This window comes from Podarcis vaucheri, assembly GCF_965113315.1.
Source record: "Podarcis vaucheri genome assembly, chromosome: 15".
Taxonomy (NCBI): Eukaryota; Metazoa; Chordata; class Lepidosauria; order Squamata; family Lacertidae; genus Podarcis; species Podarcis vaucheri.
In genome coordinates, this window is record NC_138753.1 from 38900721 (window position 1) to 38919042 (window position 18322).

The window sequence follows — 18322 nt, forward strand, 5'->3', positions numbered from 1 at the left end:
TAAAAACATTCAAGGAAGGAGAGTCTACCATCTTCAGATGAAGTCCATTCCACTGTTGAGCACTCCTTATGACAGAATGCTTAGTCGGGATCTCCTTTATTGTAACTTGAAGCCATTGCTTTGAGCCCTACCCTCCGGAGTGGGAGAAAACAAGCTTGCTCCACCTTCCATTTGACTGCCCTTGAGATATTTGAAGATAGCTTCCATATCTCCTCTCAGTCCGGAGCCCATGTCTCACAGGAGCTAAAAGCTGCTGCCCACAACCCAAGATGAAGGTCACATGATGACATCACACAGTCCCCTTAGTAGCCCAAGCTGCTGCCTGCCCTCACCCCCCCCCCTTTGATCCTGGGCTTCATCCAGTGTTTTAAATTCGCCAGGCACCAGGCACGTTTTGTGACTGGCACAGGTCCAGTTGCGACCACATGGCAATCTCTAGATGCCAGGTTGGCAACTACCTCTCCATCAGGCTGGCCCTTCTTTCTTAAGCAGGTAGGTAAACGTAATGGTAAAGATACCCTGACAGTTAGGTCCAGTCGTAGACGACTCTGGGGTTGTGCGCTCATCTCGCTCTATAGGCCAAGGGAGCTGGTGTTTGTCCGAAGACAGTTTTTCTGGGTCATGTGGCCAGCATGACTAAGCCACTTCTGGCGAAACCAGAGCAGCGCACAGAAACGCCGTTTACCTACCTGCTGGAATGGTACCTATTTATCTACTTGAACTTTGATGTGCTTTCGAATTGCTAGGTGGGCAGAAGCTGGAACCGAACAACAGGAGCTCACCCTGTCGCAGGGATTCGAACCGCCAACCTTCTGATCGGCAAGCCCTAGGCTCAGTGGTTTAGACCACAGTGCTACCCGCGTCCCAAGCAGGTAGGTAGAAGAGCTTATTTATTGCATTTATAGCCCACCTTTCCCTCCAAGGACTCCATGGTTCACTCCCTCCTCAGTCATTGCCTACAACAACCCTTTGAGGTAGGTTAAGAGGCTGCGACTGACTCCAAGGCTACTCAATGAGCTTCATGGCTGGCTAGCTGGCTGGCTGGCTGGGAATCTGAACCTTGTTCTCCCAAGCTCCTGTTTTGACACTCTAACCACTACAGCACACTGGCTTCCTAGATTTACTTCTGCTATGGAGCAGCTCTTTTAATTAAGTTGGTCGACAAGTATGGGGAAAGCTAAATGTCACTGAAAGGTTCTGAAATATTTCCCTAGGTGCTTGAATTTGTTTAATTCTGAATTGTTTGATGGGATGTTTTAATGTGTTGTCAACCGCTTTGAGATTTTTCCTTTAAAATATAAAGTGGTATAGAAATGATAACAACAAAAACAAAAACAATTTTCATGGGGGGGGAGTTGGTGCCTAGACATTCCATCGCGGTGACTGTAACTTAGGTTTAAGGTGCCATTTGGCGATTAGCTTATATATCTGGCTGCACCAACCCACTTACCTGGGTCTTGGCTTGCAGTGCTGATTTGCACAGAGGAAGGCTTCCTTGCTACCAGGGTGCTCCAGCTCACCACATTCCCAGGGAACTTCCACCGAGTCCTTGAGGCTGCCATCTGCTTTATGGAAACCTCGGGCAAGGCTCGGTCCCACAGGTTGACTTCACTCAGGTCACCCACAAAGAGGCTGGTCCCTACAATGCAGCCCCAACATGCAGGGATGTGGTAAGAGCCCCTTAGAATCATAGAATCATAGAATCATAGAGTTGGAAGAGACCACAAGGGCCATCGAGTCCAACCCCCTGCCAAGCAGGAAACACCACCAGAGCACTCCTGACATATGGTTGTCAAGCCTCTGCTTAAAGACCTCCAAAGTAGGAGACTCCACCACACTCCTTGGCAGCAAATTCCACTGTCAAACAGCTCTTACTGTCAGGAAGTTCTTCCTAATGCTTAGGTGGAATCTTCTTTCTTGTAGTTTGGATCCATTGCTCTGTGGCCGCTTCTCTGGAGCAGCAGAAAACAACCTTTCTCCCTCCTCTATGTGACATCCTTTTATATATTGGAACATGGCTATCATATCACCCCTTAACCTCCTCTTCTCCAGGCTAAACATGCCCAGCTCCCTTAGCCGTTCCTCATAAGGCATCGTTTCCAGGCCTTTGACCATTTTGGTTGCCCTCCTCTGGACACGTTCCAGTTTGTCAGTGTCCTTCTTGAACTGTGGTACCCAGAACTGGACACAGTACTCCAGGTGTGGTCTGACCAGAGCAGAATGCAGTGGCACTATTACTTCCCTTGATCTAGATGCTATACTCCTATTGATGCAGCCCAGAATTGCATTGGCTTTTTTAGCTGCCGCGTCACACTGTTGGCTCATGTCAAGTTTGTGGTCAACCAAGACTCCTAGATCCTTTTCACATGTACTGCTCTCAAGCCAGGTGTCACCCATCTTGTATTTGTGCCTCTCATTTTTTTTGCCCAAGTGCAATACTTTACATTTCTCCCTGTTAAAGTTCATCTTGTTTGTTTTGGCCCAGTTCTCTAATCTGTTAAGGTCGTTTTGAAGTGTGATCCTGTCCTCTGGGGCGTTAGCCACCCCTCCCAGTTTGGTGTCATCTGCAGATGTGGTTTTGAGGTTTTATGACATTTTATATGGGGTTTCTATACTACAGCCACAGGGCAAGCCTACAGCCTCTGTGCAAAGGAGGGACTTACCTCTGCTGCCCACTTCTAGCTGTCCAATTGTCAGCTTCCCCCCAAGGGAGAGCCCCTTCCTCAGGAAGCTGCTACTCTCAGCAAAGTGTGGCTCCCAGAGAAATCCATCCACGAAGACCTTGAAGGACGGGTAGCCAGGAGCGCTGGAGACCGAGACGGCCACATGGTGCCAGGATCCATCCATAAAGGAGCCCTGGGTGCCGCTGAACATCACTGACCTGCAAAGAGAAACCGGGAAGAAGTGATAGAATCATAGAAGTGGAATGGACAGCAAGGGTCAGCTAGTCCAACCCTCTGCAGTGCAGGAATATTTTGCCCATTATTGGGCTCAAACCCACAACCCTAAGATTAAGAGTCTCATGCTCTAACAACTGAGCTATCTGGGTTCTCCTTTTAACAACAACAACAACAACAACAACAACAACAACAACAACAATTTTTATTTATACCCCACCCTCCCCAGCCAAAGCCGGCCTAGAGCGGCTTACAAGCAATAATAAAAACAAGTTGAATGATTACAACTTAAAAACAAAATTAAAATACAGCATTAAAATACTGAAACATTAAATATTAAAATGTAGCCTCATCGCAGGAGGAGAAGGAAAAGAAAAAAGAAAGAGAGGGAGGGAATCAAATTGGCTCCAAGCCAAAGGCCAGGCGGAACAACTCTGTCTTACAGGCCCTGCGGAAAGAAATCAGATCCTGCAGGGCCCTGGTCTCATGAGGCAGAGCGTTCCACCAGACCAGAGCCAGAGTTGAAAAGGCCCTGGCTCTGGTTGAAGGCAATCTAACTTCCTTAGGGCCCGGGACCACAAGGGTGTTGCTATTTATGGACCTTGAGGCTCTCCGTGGGGCATACCGGGAGAGGCGGTCCCATAGGTACGAGGGTCCTAGGCCGTGAAGGGCTTTAAAGGTCAAAAGCAGCACCTTAAATCTGACCCTGTACTCCACCGGGAGCCAGCGCAGCTGGAAAAGCACTGGGTGAATATGCTCCCATGGCAGAGACCCCGTGAGGAGCCTCGATGCAGCATTCTGCACCCGCTGGAGTTTCTGGGACAGCTTCAAGGGCAGCCCCGCATAGAGCGAATTACAGTAGTCAAGCCTGGAGATGATCGTCGCATGGATCACTGTGGATCACTTTTACCTTTCCATGCTCAGGCTGGGATGTGTGCAGATAAATCAGCAAATGCATTTCAAAGAATACATTTCATGCCAGCTTCCTGGCTTGTTCAGATCACATCATTTATAGTCATGAGGTCAAAAATTATAATTTTGGAATTGCTGTAAATTGCTTGGTAGGTGGCTCGTTGATGAAACTCTCCTTAACTGAGGCCACATCCACATCAAGCACATTTAAAGCACACGACTCCCTCCCACACCCAAAGAATACAGGGAACTGGGATAATAGAATCATAGAGCTGGAAGGGACCATGAGGGTCATCTAGTCCAACCCCTTGCAGTGCAGAAATCTTTTTCCCAATGTGGGGCTCAAACCTACGACCTTGAGATTAAGGGTCGCATGCTCTGCCAGCTGAGCTATCCCCCTCACATAATGGACATTTGGAGTACAAAGAAACTTAGGGGCTTCCTGGCAACTGGGATGGTGAGAGGGCTGCGCCACCAGCTCGAAACATTTTGGTGCCCAAGTTAGAGCGGCAGCAAAGGACATAGAATCATAGAATTGTGGAGATATGTAATATATAGCATTATACACACACAGTATATAAACCCCATATAAAATGTCATAAAACCTCAAAACCACATCCAAGACCAAAATCTGGGAGGGAAGCATCATTTAAAACCATCATTGCCAGTGGAGGGACCTCCTGCTTACCCCTTGATGTGGAACTCCAGCCCAGAGGGGGAGAGGAGGAAGAGGGCAAACTCTGGCTGCCTCCACTTTAGCGCATAGCTGACCAGGCACATCTTGCGGGAGCCAGCGGCAGCAGCAGCAGGTTGACTTCGAACCCACAGCCCGATGGTGAAGTTGTTGAGGTAGCGACGTATGGCATCTTCCAGCTGCAGGCTGCTGCCACTGCTGGGGAAGTGTAGGTCAAAAGAAAGGCGATACTCTGGAAGGGAAGGCAAAGAGGTCAGCCTCTGAACTTACCCAACAATGTGAGCACCCTCCTTTGCAGATTCTCTGGGAAAGCACAAAAAGCCTTTGTAGCCTTTTCCTGCCCTCCTTCAGCTATTCCTGGAAACAATCAGTGGTGGACTTGGAGGGAATTGAGAGGGTGGGCTGCAGGTCTGTCGCACTTTGAGACTGGCACAGGTCCAATTGCGACTGCGTCAAGATCTCTGGGCACCAGGTTGGTGATCTCCACCTGATTCTCCAGCTTTCTTATGCAAGCAAGTAAGCAGAAAGGCTTATTTATTTCATTTATCTCCCACCTTTTTCTCCAAGGAGTCCATAGTTCACCCCCCTCCTCAGTCATTCCCTACAACGAGCCTGCAAGGTAGGATAAGAGTCTGTGGTTGACTCCAAGGTCACCCAGTGAGCTTCATGACTGAGTGGGGAGTTGAACCCTGATCTCCCAGGTCCAAAACCTGACACTCTAACCACTACACCATGTTTGGTTGTACTGCCCCCCCCTTGTTGGAGGTGATGGTGTCTGTGCATGCAAAAAAAGAGAAAGAAAAAGCTGGCAGTCTTGCAACATGCAAAGCAAAGGTTGCACTGCTTGCAGATTTCTGACTATCATGCTCAGCTAGCAGATATATGTCAAGGAGAGAACCTGACAGTGCAGAAACTTCATTGGCCTCTGTTGACATGAATTCCAAGGAAACCAGGTGGAAGGGGCTTGCTGCAGGGACCCCCCATGTCTCTTTACAGAAACATCAATGTTTGCCCACCTTCTGCTGGTTCAAAAGCAAGGGGGACTCTTCTTTGTGTCCCCCCCCAAAATCCACCCCAACGTACCTAGAGACGCGTTGGCCACGGTTGCTCCTATTATCCTCAAGGAGCCGAGGTTTGCAAAGGGAATGTCTTGGGCGCTGGAGAGACGGAAATGCTCCTGGTGGTCCAAGAAGCTTGCGAGGCCGTCAGCGTAAGTGAAGAGGCTCCATGTGCTGAACAGCCCAGGCGAAAAGGGCACCCCAGAAAAGTTCTTGCGCTCCAGGGAGCCGCCGAGATCTGTGGTGACACTGCCACGCACATGGGTGGCATTGGATTCCAGGCTTAGACGGAAATGAGTGGCATCGGTGTGAAGGCCAGCCAAGGACAGGGTGCAGGAAGAATGACCAGGAAAAGAGAAGGTGACGTCAGCTGTGGCGTGCGGACCTATCCCTCCAGGGAGGGGAAAGTACACAGGCTCCGGCGGACCACAAAAATCTGGCAACAGAGATGGGAGCAAATTAGGCCCAGGGAAGGCAAGGCGGAGGAGCCTGCTGTTATTGGTGGAGCTCGACTCAAGGACTCCCAACACTCATTTCATTCAGAGCCTGTAAGAGGAAGCATCGGAGGGCTCCATCCCACAAGAAGCCCACCCGCCTTTTGGATCAGCCCCCTAGCACTCAGCCACTGCCTCTCCCCCCACCCCCTGCCGAGGCAAAAGGGATTGGGAGGGGCAGCGACCTACACAAATTCACATGTGGAATCTGAGGTTCCCAAACTTGTCCCCCAAATCCAGATTCTTTTATCTTTCAGGAGGATTTTATGCAGTTACGAAACGAAATGCCGATTCTGAAATCAAAATGAGCATGCCTTTTTTGAATTGCCTCTTGTAAACCACCCTGAGATCTTGATGAAGGGTGGCATATAATTTATATAAGGGTGGCATAATTTAAATAATTATAATTCAAGGGGATGAAAGCTATCCCCCTACATGATGGCTTTCTTCCAAGATTTCCCATAAAAGCCTTTGGAGAGGGATTTTGTCTCAAACTTGTCAGCTCAGTCCTTCACAGGTTTGTTGCCAGCCCTTTGCATAGTCTGTTCCTCTAGTCTTTCTACCTAATTTATCAGGAATTTGCTAATTAGGGGTTTGCAATTCCTTGGATCTCAGAGTGGCTGGAGCAGAGTACAATTAAATAACATTGTTACTGTTACTGTTACCATTATCGTTACCGTTATGTTTATCGTTATCGTTAATCGATATCATACTGTTACGGTTATGGTTACAGTTCTGGTTACTGTTACCGATATCGTTATCGCTATCATTATTATCAGCTGCTTTCTGGTCTCCTTGAGATGATGTCCAGCATTTCAGATGAAAATCCAACAGTTTCACACCTGAGTGGTGCTTTTATACTGCAAATTGCTTTGTGATTTTAGCTCCCCTTTTCTCCACTCATGAGAAGAGAGGAGTTAAGAGGCAGCTCTCTCTCTCTGCCTGCTCCAGCCTGTCTGCGGCCCCTCTGTTGCCCTTGAGCATCTATGGCACTCACCATATCTGTGCTGGCAGACAAATCCTGTTATTTCGGTCGTAGGACGCTCATTGCACGGTCTGGTCTGCCACGTCCCATGCTGGGCCATATTGGTGGGCTGCAGACTCAGCACCACACACTGGTCCTTCACCTGTTCGGGGGCTTTTCCTAGAGAATAGAGCAGCCAGGGGTTGTAAGAGCCCATATGAGCGGCTTCTAGCTACAGCCTCCTACCTTGTCTCCAGGAAGTCCCAACACACTTCCTAATGCTACCTTCATTATCACTTCCTGCACTTCTTTCCCACCCCAATTGGGAAATGGGCAAGAACTTTAGGCCCATTCCACACCCTTCCCCCAGCCTCAACACCCCATCCCAGAGCCCATTTGTGTGGAGAAGGAACCCCAGCTGAGTCAATGTAGTATTGCAGACTAGGGCCTGGGAGAGACTAGGGTTCAAATCTTAATTTGGGCATTGTTGTTGTGGGGATTAAGGGGATTAAGGGTGGAGGGAAAGAGCTCCTTGTAGAAAAATGTGGGATATGAATGCAATAAATAAATAAATAAATAAATAAATAAATAGGGGCAATAAAATAATAAAGAGCCCCAGGTCTTATGGAGCAAGTCTTATGAGGAACAGTAGAGAGAGTTGGGTATGTTTAGCCTGAAAAAGAGGAAACTGATGGGACAGATGAGAGCCATCTTCAAATATCTTAAGGTCATCACATGGAAGATGGAACAAGCTTGCTTTCTGCTGCTCTGGAGTGTAAGACTCGAACCAATGGATTCAAGTTACAAGAAAGAGGGTGGTGACTAAATGTTAGGAACAACTTTATGGCAGTACGAGCTGTTCAACAGAGGATTGGACCCCCTCAGAAGGTGGTGGCGTCTCCTTCCTTGGAGGTTTTTAAGCAGAGGTTGGATGGCCATCTGTCATCATGCTTGAGTTGAGATTCCTGCATTACAGGGGGTTGAGTTGGGGTCCCTTCCAACTCTACAAATCTATTATTCTAGTTTTTTTATGCAGTTCTGGATGGCAACCAAGAGTTCTGACACAGAGAACCAGCTGTGATTCAGGACCCTTCTGTTCAGGAGCGATCATGTTTGGACTCAACATACCCAGATGCCACCGGAAATAGGCTGGGGGGGCTGACGAGTCACTCCACCTCCATGTGGTGCCAAAGCGCAGCCCGATCCACATCTGCCAACCATCCTCAGGAAAGGCATCTGGTGAGGAAATGGAGAAACCATCACAGATGTTTCTTGGTAAGGATTAGATGACCAGCTCCCCGCACCCTCTTCCAGTGCAAAACCATCACTACTACCTCCCAGTTTGAATGGGGACAATAAATGCCACCATCTCATAGAATCATAGGATTGTAGGTCTGGAAGGGATCCAAGGGTCATCTAGTCTGACCCCCTGCAATGCAGGCATACACAGTGGTCCCATACGGGGATCAAACCTGCAACCTTGGCATTATCAGCACCACACTGTACCAACTGAAGAGGAGGAGGAAGAGAGTTATTCTGAGGGCGGCATTTGGGTACAGGTGCTCTTTTAAGTTTTGAAAATCTCCACTGTTAGTTTCATTTTCTTGCTGCTTTTGACTGTAAGCATCTTTAAAGGGGCATTTGCCCAGAAAAGCAGCCCCCAAAATATTTAAAATATAAAGAGATAAATGGCAACAGCCATCCCCTAAGGGCACTTAAAAAACTAATAAGAAGCACATATCTCAATTGGTAGAGCATGAGTTTCTTTATCTCTGGTTCGTGGGTTCGAGCCCTGTGTTGGGCAAAAAGGATTCCTGCACTGCGGGGGCTGGACTACTAGATAGATGGTCCTTGTGGTCCCTTCCTACTATGAGTCTATTATTCTAAGAGGAGCCCAGGTAGATCAGCCCAAAATGCTACTGTCTTGGCTACTGGTTTGCTGCTTCCATCCCTCACCTGACAGGAAGGTGTTCTGCTCCTCATCTCCAACAATTGCGAGGCCCTCCCCAGATTCCTGGCAAAAAGACTGGGCCTCTCTCCACGACCTCAGTTCCCGGAAGGATGGGAAATGGAAGGCGTAGCAGTGGGAGTGGAAGGGCACTTTCCTCACAGAGCCAGGGAGGGCATCTAAACAGGAAAAGCACAAGGGGAGAGAGAGAGGTACAAGAAGGTGCAGCTATGAAGTTGATGGGCAGGTCCACAGTTTAGATTAATGTAAATGGTGAACTCCTCACACTGCCTTTATTTCCCCTTCATCCACCCAGCGTTCTCCTCCACACTTTCTCCTCCTGAAATCCAGAGATCCCCTTTGCACTTCCCCCAGCAGGGCTTTCGACAAAATCCCCCATGATATTATTGTGAAGAAGCAGGTAAAATGTGAGCTGGACGAGGAAACTGTTAGATGGATTTGTAGCTGGTTGCCTGGCTGAACCCAAAGTGTGCTCGTTAATGGTTCCTCGTCATCCTGGGGGGAAAGGGGGGCTGCCGCAGGGCTCTGTCCTGGGTCCGCTGTAGTTTAACATCTTGGATGAAGGAATTGAGGGGATGCTCATCGAATTTGCAGATGACCCCAAAATGAAAGGGGTAGCTATTGCCACAGAAGACAGAATCGGGTTTCAAGATGACCTTAACGGATTGGAGAACTGAGCCCAAACTAGCAAAATTTCAACAGGGACAAATGTAAGGTTCTGCACCTTGGTCGGAAAAACCATCTGCACAAATATAAGATGGGGGACACCTGGCTTACTAGTAGTACACGTGAAAAGGGTCTAGGGGTCTTAGTGGACAACAAGCATAACATGAGTCAACAGTGTGATGCAAAGACGAGAGGCCTGTCAATGGCTACTAAGTCTTGAAGCGTCAAGGGACCCCTTCCATGCCGACCCTGGGTGCTGGGGAGGTAAAACCCAGCCAGATGGGCAGGATATAAATACGACTACTACTACTACTACAATTACTACTACTACTATTAAAATTAGTGAAGGCTGCTGGGGTTGGCTCTCTCCATTCATCAGCAAAATGCAGTATTTCTATAGCCTCCCTCATTATGCCTCCTGCTGGCTGCTGAATGTCGAGGCTGGGAAGGAGACACCCTCTTTGCTCTTACCTTTCATGGGCATCTCACAGATGAAGGAGACGTTGGCACCGCAATCCCAGTCCCTCCACTGGCCAGCATAGATGCCCACGAGCTGTGTGCAACGCTCCTTCTTGGGGTGGCCTTGGAGCCAGTTTCTGATAAAGCAGAAAGAGTTCAAGATCCAAAAGCAAAGAACTTGCTTCTGCTCTCTTAGCAAACCACTTTTATAGCTCCTTCGGCAGAGCAGGAGACTTGATCTTGGGGTTGTGGGTTGAAGCCCCACACTGGAGCCCTCTGCCATCGGAGCCACGCATCAAGGTTCTCTTACCTGTACCAGCTCTGCGATAATGGGGTCCCATCCACCCAGGCGAGCTGACTGCTTGCCTCTCGCCATGCTAACCCGATCCAGTAGTGCAAGGCATTCTCCCGGGTGCTGTCTGAGAGTTCCGTCAGGAACATCTGTGCAAAGGCAGCATAATAAAATCACAGAATCATAACATTGTTGAGTTGGAAGGAACCCCAAGGGTCATCTAATCTAAACCCCTGCAATGCAGGAATCTTTTTGCCCAATGTGGGGCTTGAACCCACAACTCTGAGATTAAGAGTTTCATGCTCTCAGATTGTTCTTTGCTGAAAGAAAATTATATGAAGATGATGTATAGATGGTATATAACTCCAGTGCAGTTAGGTAAAATGTATAAAACCAGTTCAAATGTGTGTTGGAAGTGTAAGGAAAAGGAGGGGACATTTTACCATATGTGGTAGGCTTGTAATGAAATTAATAAGTTTTGGGAAATGATATACAATGAACTGAAGAAAATGTTCCATCTAGCATTTGTTAAGAAACCTGAAGCATTTCTGTTAGGGATTGTAGGAAAAGACCTGCCAAGGAAGCTGAAAAATATCTTCATGTATGCAACAACGGCGGGGAGAGTCTTAATAGCACAAGGATGGAAGAATGAGGAAACCCCGACTAAAGAACTATGGCAAGAGAAACTGATGGACTATGCAGAATTGGCAAAATTGACACGTAAACTATGGGACAAGGATAACTGTGACTTTAATGATGAATGGAACCTTTTACAAAGTACTTAAAGAAACAACAAAGTGAACTGGCAGGTTTTGGCAGGTTTTGAATAAACACTCACAAACTTTTTATGGACAATAACCAGCCAGATAAATTAAGGATTTATACAGTTTTGTAATATGCAGATAATAGTATTTGTAGAGAAACCAGAGACTGGAGCTGAGGGAAGTCAGGGGGGGAGGGTGGGTTATTTTATGGGGGGAGGGGGGAAGGGGGGAATTAAGGATGATATGTATTAAGATAATATGTTTTGTTTAAATTTGTAATAAAAAATATTTTTTTAAAAAAAGAGTTTCATGCTCTACCGACTGAGCTGTCCTGCATTGGGAGCAAAGGCAGGCAGCATAACTTTCGCCACTTTCCCAACAGCCTCTGCCAGGGACTTCTACAGGAAAGGGGCCATGGCTTGGTGTTAGGGCAATTGCTTTGCATGCAGAAGGCAGCATCTCTGGGTAGCGCTGGGGCAGCGTCCTTGCATGAAATCTTGGAGAGCTGCTGCCAGTCAGTGCAGACAATGCTCAGCTAGTTGCACAAGCTGTTTATGTTCCTGGGCTCAGGAAATGACCTAGCCGACCTGGGACTCAAGAGCCCTCATTGGGCGCAGAATAGAAAAGGGTTCTGAACAGTGTTAGAAATTCGCCAGGTGCCAGGTGCATTTTGCAGAGATCTCTTGGTTCGCCTCCTCCTCAGTTAATCCCTACAACGACCCTGCGAAGTAGGTTAAGAGTCTGTGATTGACTCCAAGGTCACGCAGTGAGCTTCATGACTGGCTGAGTGGGGAGTTGAACCCTGATCTCCCAGGTCCTGGTTCAACTCTTCAACCACTACAGCACACTGGCTTCCTAAAGAAATTCTGCTATGGGACCACTCTATCAATTAAGTTGGTCAATAAATAAGGGGAAAGCAAATTGTCACTTTGAGAAGGATCTGCAATATTTCCCTTGAACCCCTTCTGGATTGTTTGATTGGATGTTTTAGTGGGTTGTCAACCACTTTGAGATTTTTCCTTTAAAAGATAAAGCAGAAATGAAACATGACACCTAGAGCACCTGGCCATTGCCATACCTGGGTCAGATCTGGATTCTATGCCAGGCAGTCATCCTCAAGTGAGGTTTCCCTCACTTCCTCCCTCCCAAACTAAAGCATTCCCAGCCTGCAGCTTGCAAAATCGGCCTCTTACCTGCTTGTGGTAATCCTTGATGACAACCAGGTCTGCCTTTTGGTCCCTGCAGAAGACTCTGGCTTCACTCCAGGACAGAACAAGAGAGCCAGCTGGGATGTAAAGGCAAAGCTCATTCCTGTACAGGATCCACCTTGGGGGGCACAACCCCAGCACTGTGTGGAAAGGAAAGGTGGCATCAGTAAAATGTTAGCTTCTTGTTGCTAACTTTCAAAACAGTAGCTTCTTGTTCCCACCTCTCAAAGCTGGGGGTTTGGACAAAGGAGGGAAGGGGCATGTCAGATGGTGTTCCTGGGCACTAGAAATGCTTTTGGGTTGGGCCTGCTTGCTGGTCTGGGAACCACAGAATCATAGAATAGGAAGGGACCCTGAGGGTCATCTAGCCCAACCCCCTCCAATGCAGGAATCTCCACTCAAACATCCATGACAGATGGCCATCCAATCTCTGCTTTAAAACCTCAGTTGAGCAAAAAAGAACAATAACTCCAACTTCCTGCATTGCAGAGAGTTGGACTAGATGACCTGTGTGGTCCCTTCCAAATATATGATTCTATTATTCTAAGGAGAACTGCTCTTGCTGGTTACAGACAGCCTTTATCTCCTTTGCCTTGCCAGCCTAACAGTTGACTCTGACACCTAGGACTTTTGCTTGCACACACACACACACACCCCTCATAATTTTATCCACAGATAAAATGACTCAGAATTTGCTCAGTTGCCTCCATAAGAAGAAGAAAGAAAAGCCAGGGCACTTGAAATAAATATTGTGATCTTCCCACTTTTTATCTCTTGTCTTCCTCCAGGAACTTCCTACCAGAACTGGCGAAGAGCAACCCCAACACGACTCGGACTATCATCTCTGATCTCCTTAGAGCCGCTGACTCCATCACCCTAAAATCGAAATTGCATCACAGTTAGTCTTTCTCTGGGATAGGAGATCTCCATCCCCTGCCAGGACATGTTCCCAACCTAGTCAAGGAACAGACTGCATACTGGTCTTCCTCATGCCTTCAATTCAATGCTACCAATTCATGTGGTAATGGAGCAACTTTTCTGGTCTCTGTACCCAGCAGTGTTCAAAATTCCCCAGGTGAAAAAGGCGAAAGATTTATATGATCTGAAGAGAAGCCAGAGTATATTTAAGAACTATCTTAAGAAACATTGTAAAATTAATGAGTGTTAAAATGATGCGGCTTTAGAAATTAAGTGGATTACAGCTGTAAAGATTAAGTTAAAAGAAAAGAAAGGTTAACAATTAGATAAAATTAAGGGTGAGGATTTGCTGAACTAAATATTTGAAATTGGAATGCAGAAAGGGGAGGTATGAGGAGGTTGGTGAAGTAAGTTTTAAGAAAACAAGGATTTGAAATTATATGTGTTTTGGTTTTTTTCTTGTTTGTGTTTGTTTGTATTGTTGTGTTTGATTATATAATTTGTGAAACTTTAATAAATATCTTATAAAAAAAAATTCCCCAGGTGAGTTTTGCAATGGGCAGAGGTCCAATTGTGACCACGTGGAGATCTCTGGGCACCAGGCTGGCAACTGACATCTCCATCTCGCTGGCCCCTCCAGCTTTCTTAAGGATGTAAGCAGAAGAGCTTATTTATTGCATTTTTATCCTACTTTTTCCTCCAAGGAATACATGGTTCACCCCCAACCATAAAAAAATCAAACAATCCAGAATAAAACAAATTTAAGCTTCAAAGGAAGTATTTCAGATCCTTCTCAAAGTTACACTTGGCTTTCCCCATATATATTGACTGACTTAATTTATTGAGCTGCCCTGTAGCAGAAAGACTCTAGGAGTGGTTAAAGCACCCAGTATGGATGCTTACAAAATGGCCTCTGTGATCTCACACAAACACACACACACACACACACAACAACAACAACCAGGATGGTTGAGGAGCAGTTGAGGGGTCTGAAATAGCCAACCTTTCCTATGTGTGTGTAAGAGAGAGTGGCAACGACCACAGCATCGCACACCCACCCAAAAACCCCGCTGGCTTTGGGGCGCTGCCTAGCAACTGATAACTCTAGGCACGCTTGGTTTAAAGGTTCCAGCCACTAGGCCAAAACACAGCCTGCCTTTTGTTACTAGTTGTTGCTGCTGGTCATAGATCATAGAATGGTCTAGTTCTGATGAGATGAAGAGTCTCGTGGTCTACTGGTGATGATCAGTGCTGGGGGGAATCAAGGCATTAGGAAATAAATTTTGACTCAAAAACAATAACTACTGGGGGGGGGGACCACACACACACCAAAAACACCCATAGCCGGACAGGTGAAAAAATGGATGAGGCAAAAGCAGCACCTCCCTTGGTCAAGAAGAGAGCAGAATGGTGGCCCTTTGGCAGAATGGCGATGTTTTTGTGGCAGACCTCAACAGCTTTGTTGAACATCATCTGGTTAGGATGGGGAGACAGCTGCCCCTGTTGAATTTCTGCCTGCCAATGCAGGAACCGTTTGCCCAATATGGGGCTTGAATCCACAACTCCAGGATTAAGAGTTTCATGCTCTTACCAACTGAGCTTTCCCATTGTCCTACCTGGGGATGCAGGAATTTTTTGCCCAACGTGGGTTTGAACCCACAACCCTGAGATGAAGCACCTTGTGCTTTACTGACAGAGCTATCACACCTATTTAGCTCTCTGAAGCAGTATGATTCTGATGCTGAAATTTTTTCCAGTTGCTTTTGCTTCATGAAAGCTCAGTCAGTAGAACATGAGACTATTAATCTCAGGGTGGTGGGACTAGATGACTATTAATCTCATGGCAGGGGGTTGGACTAGATGACACTTGCGGTCCCTTCCAGACGTACGATTCTATGATTCTAACGCTGCAATCCTAAGGCTCATATAAGACAAGAGCACCTCACCTAATTGACCGACACAATACTTTGGGGCATTACCATGAATGAATGGTTCTTTTATGCGCTGACAGTGAGATGTCTGAAGAAGGGGAAATGTACCAGGCCAAAAAATCAGTGAACAATGGCTGCATTGACTCGACTATATGTGTTGAAATCCTGTTTGCGTCAAGAGGAGCAGGAACGACGGAAGCTGCTTTAAGTGACCCTGGAGCAGCAGGCTTTGATGTGTTGACTTTATATCAAAAGATTTATATCGAAAGATGGCCCCTTTCCAAGACTAGCCTGAAAAGTGAGAACAATCTGTCATTTCTCAACCTGAGATAGCTCAGTTGGTGGAGCATGAAACTCTTCTTCTCTGGGTCGTGGGTTCGAGCCCCACATTAGGGGACAGATTCATGACTTGTGGGGAGTTGGATTAGATTATCCTTGGGCTCTACAGTTCCATGATTCTAAGTTAACGCTGAAACAAGCTCATATCCAGTGCTATTCCATGGACTAGGTAGACCACTGTTTCAGCTCCGTTGGTTAGAGCGAGGAGCTGGTAATGCCAAGGTTTGATCCTGTATTGGCAACCTGCATATTCTGCATTGCAGGGAGTTGAACTAGATGACCCTTGGGAGGAGAGGGGGCCAGGAGACAGACATGCGCTCCCCACCCCCAGTCTTCCAGAAAACACAGAGAAATGAAAAGATCAGAGGAGAGATTGGTTGCGTACAGACGCAGTCTACGATAGCTTGGGAAAAAACCCAGAGAGGAAGGGAAGACAGGGACCTTCAGTCCTCACAACTGGCTCACCTGACAACTGGCTCATTCTCTTACTGAGAAGAGTTGCTGGCATCACTAGGACTCTGTAGTTTTAGTTTCTTTGAATGAAGAATTAACTTCACTGAGACTGGTGTTTTTTATTACAGACCTACACCTGACTCAGACTCCTGACATGCAAACAGGACAGTAGCAAGGCATGCAATGTCCTAGAGACTATGATACCCATCTCTACACGTAGTCATGAAATGACTCAGCAAGTCATACACTTGACCTCCCAGGTATCACAATGGTAACCCAGTGCCACATGGCTCCCTTATCTCAGATCATCCAGACATGGGGGATTGGTCTCAAGACATGAGACCATTTAATTTTAACCCATAGTTCACAATGTCCATCAGCTCAAACCCACCCCTGACATAGAACCCCATATGCAGGAAGATGACAACATCTTCCTGTGGCCCAGGAAAAGTGACCTTTAGAGGCAAAAAGGAGAGGCCTAAAGACTATAGGTCTGGCACAACAGCACACCCCACTCTAAGGATGGGTGAATCCCTAGATGTCACCCTCCGAACCTCTCAGGGAGGTGGGACATAGAGAAGGGCCTCAGATGACAAGCACAGGGTCTGGGATGGTTTGTATGGGGAGAGTTGTTTCTTTAAGGCACTGGGGTCCTGAGCTGTGTAAGACTTTATAGGTCAACACCAGTAAGTGACACCTGTCAGTCCAGTCAGCTTCTGTGTACATGAAACAGGCAGGAGGTGCCATCCTATCCATTGCTACAGGTGGCAAAATGTCTTGGGCCAGCCATGCATGTACTCATCCACCAGAAAGGACCCACACAGAAACGCCACCTCTCACATCCCTGGACGTAGGGGGTAGTATTCAGCTATGTTTCACTTGGAGTAGACCCACTGAAATTAATGGACCTACAGTAACAGTCATTTTCATTTATTTCAATGACAATACTCAGAGTAAAACTTAGTTGAAAACCATCCAGGGTGCTGCGCATTACTAGCAAAGTTGCACATAAAAAACACTCGAAGGTACAGTGTTTTTAAAAACTGCTCCAATTATAGTAGGTTGCTTGTTTTTTCCCCAGAGGCTTATCATGCAGTTGTGATTGGTATCTAATCCAATATTTGAGTAATAAAGGCTGCAGTGGCAGATAACTGTTACAGGTTACGGCCCTTGTTATGGTTCATGCAGACAATTTTTCCAGGCCAGAATAAATGTTGCTATTTGTTTATTCCTTCAGAAGAGTAGAGACTTGGGTCTTTTTTCCACAATCAATTTATTATGCAATACATATTTGTTTATCGTCTGTTACACTGTGGGCACATCTCTTTCTCCACCGCACTGCAGGATATTGCATTTTCACTGTGGGGATATTGTATTTTCAAAACTCTCAGAAAGTAATATTTCTACCTGCCATTGTGAAGGGCTGGGGTGGGGGGTTAAGGAAAAGCAGGCAGGCTCACTTGCAAAATAAGGGTGTACAAAAAGTATTGTATTGTTTGGTAGGGTATAGAAGCTGGATTTCTCTCCTTGAGACAGGTTTGCACTGTGTGCGTACCCAACAACATTGGGGGGGGGGAGAGAACCAAATCACTGTTTGCATCATTAAGGGTTATTATTATTATTATTATTATTATTATTATTATTATTATTATTTGGTGGATATGGACTACAAAATTATACTGTGTGTTTTGTTCTTACGCTGGGGTTTTTTACATTGCTGCTAAAAATGGTAATAAATAAAGTGTGGGACTTCCTGGCACACATGCCATTTGACATGGAAGCTCTTCAAATAAATCTATGCCGCCTTAATAACATTCACATACAGAACATGTAGCTGAGGCTAGAATTGGGTGTGCCCTTTAGTGTCATGTGTCAAAGCACTTGCCAAAGAAGTCAGAAACTATATTGGGGTCAATAGCACATATCACAAAAACTGTTTCTTCAGATTCTTCACCCTGTTCCTAAGCAGTGGGAGAATTTTACTCAATATTCTCCAGGGAGTATCGCATGTGAAGAGCTCATTTTCCAGAAGGGTTTTTCTTCTGTTGTTGCTGCAGCAAAGAATGAAGCAGAGCTTTGCTTTGCAAAGAGGATATAAGGATAAGAAAATTAAGTGTAGGTTCAGAATAGCTGCGGTCTGCAGAAAGTTTGATATCTCACTGGGAACCATCACATCTATAATATGCAGAAGTGTGATGCGTTTTGCCCTCGCTATGTGGTGCCTTGAATTTGATATCATACTTTGCAGCCTGATCGAGGAAAGCATGCTCATTTATTACCTTTGGAAGAAGTTATGAATCTGTA

General features: G+C 46.5%; 1 protein-coding gene across 5 annotated transcripts in view; it reads right to left on the reverse strand.

Annotated features, from left to right (window-relative positions):
* The window catches only part of LOC309519401 (uncharacterized protein), a 32144-nt gene extending 15978 nt beyond the window's left edge, over positions 1–16166 (reverse strand). For 2 of the 5 annotated variants that reach the window (XM_082200247.1, XM_082200246.1), the window contains exons 1-12: positions 13332–13447; positions 13177–13253; positions 12363–12517; positions 10424–10554; positions 10126–10250; positions 8976–9146; positions 8148–8255; positions 7053–7199; positions 5587–5997; positions 4498–4735; positions 2664–2881; positions 1451–1639 (exon numbers count right to left, since the gene is read on the reverse strand). In XM_082200247.1, the coding sequence (XP_082056373.1) occupies positions 1451–1639; positions 2664–2881; positions 4498–4735; positions 5587–5997; positions 7053–7199; positions 8148–8255; positions 8976–9146; positions 10126–10250; positions 10424–10554; positions 12363–12517; positions 13177–13249 (1966 nt within the window). In that variant the 5' untranslated portion in view covers positions 13250–13253; positions 13332–13447. Of the gene's footprint in view, positions 1–1450; positions 1640–2663; positions 2882–4497; positions 4736–5586; positions 5998–7052; positions 7200–8147; positions 8256–8975; positions 9147–10125; positions 10251–10423; positions 10555–12362; positions 12518–13176; positions 13254–13331; positions 13449–14298; positions 14324–16054 lie in introns of those variants that run through there. The other 3 variants (XM_082200245.1, XM_082200244.1, XM_082200243.1) reach the window with 3 other exon arrangements.
* Positions 16167–18322: the final 2156 nt, after the last annotated feature.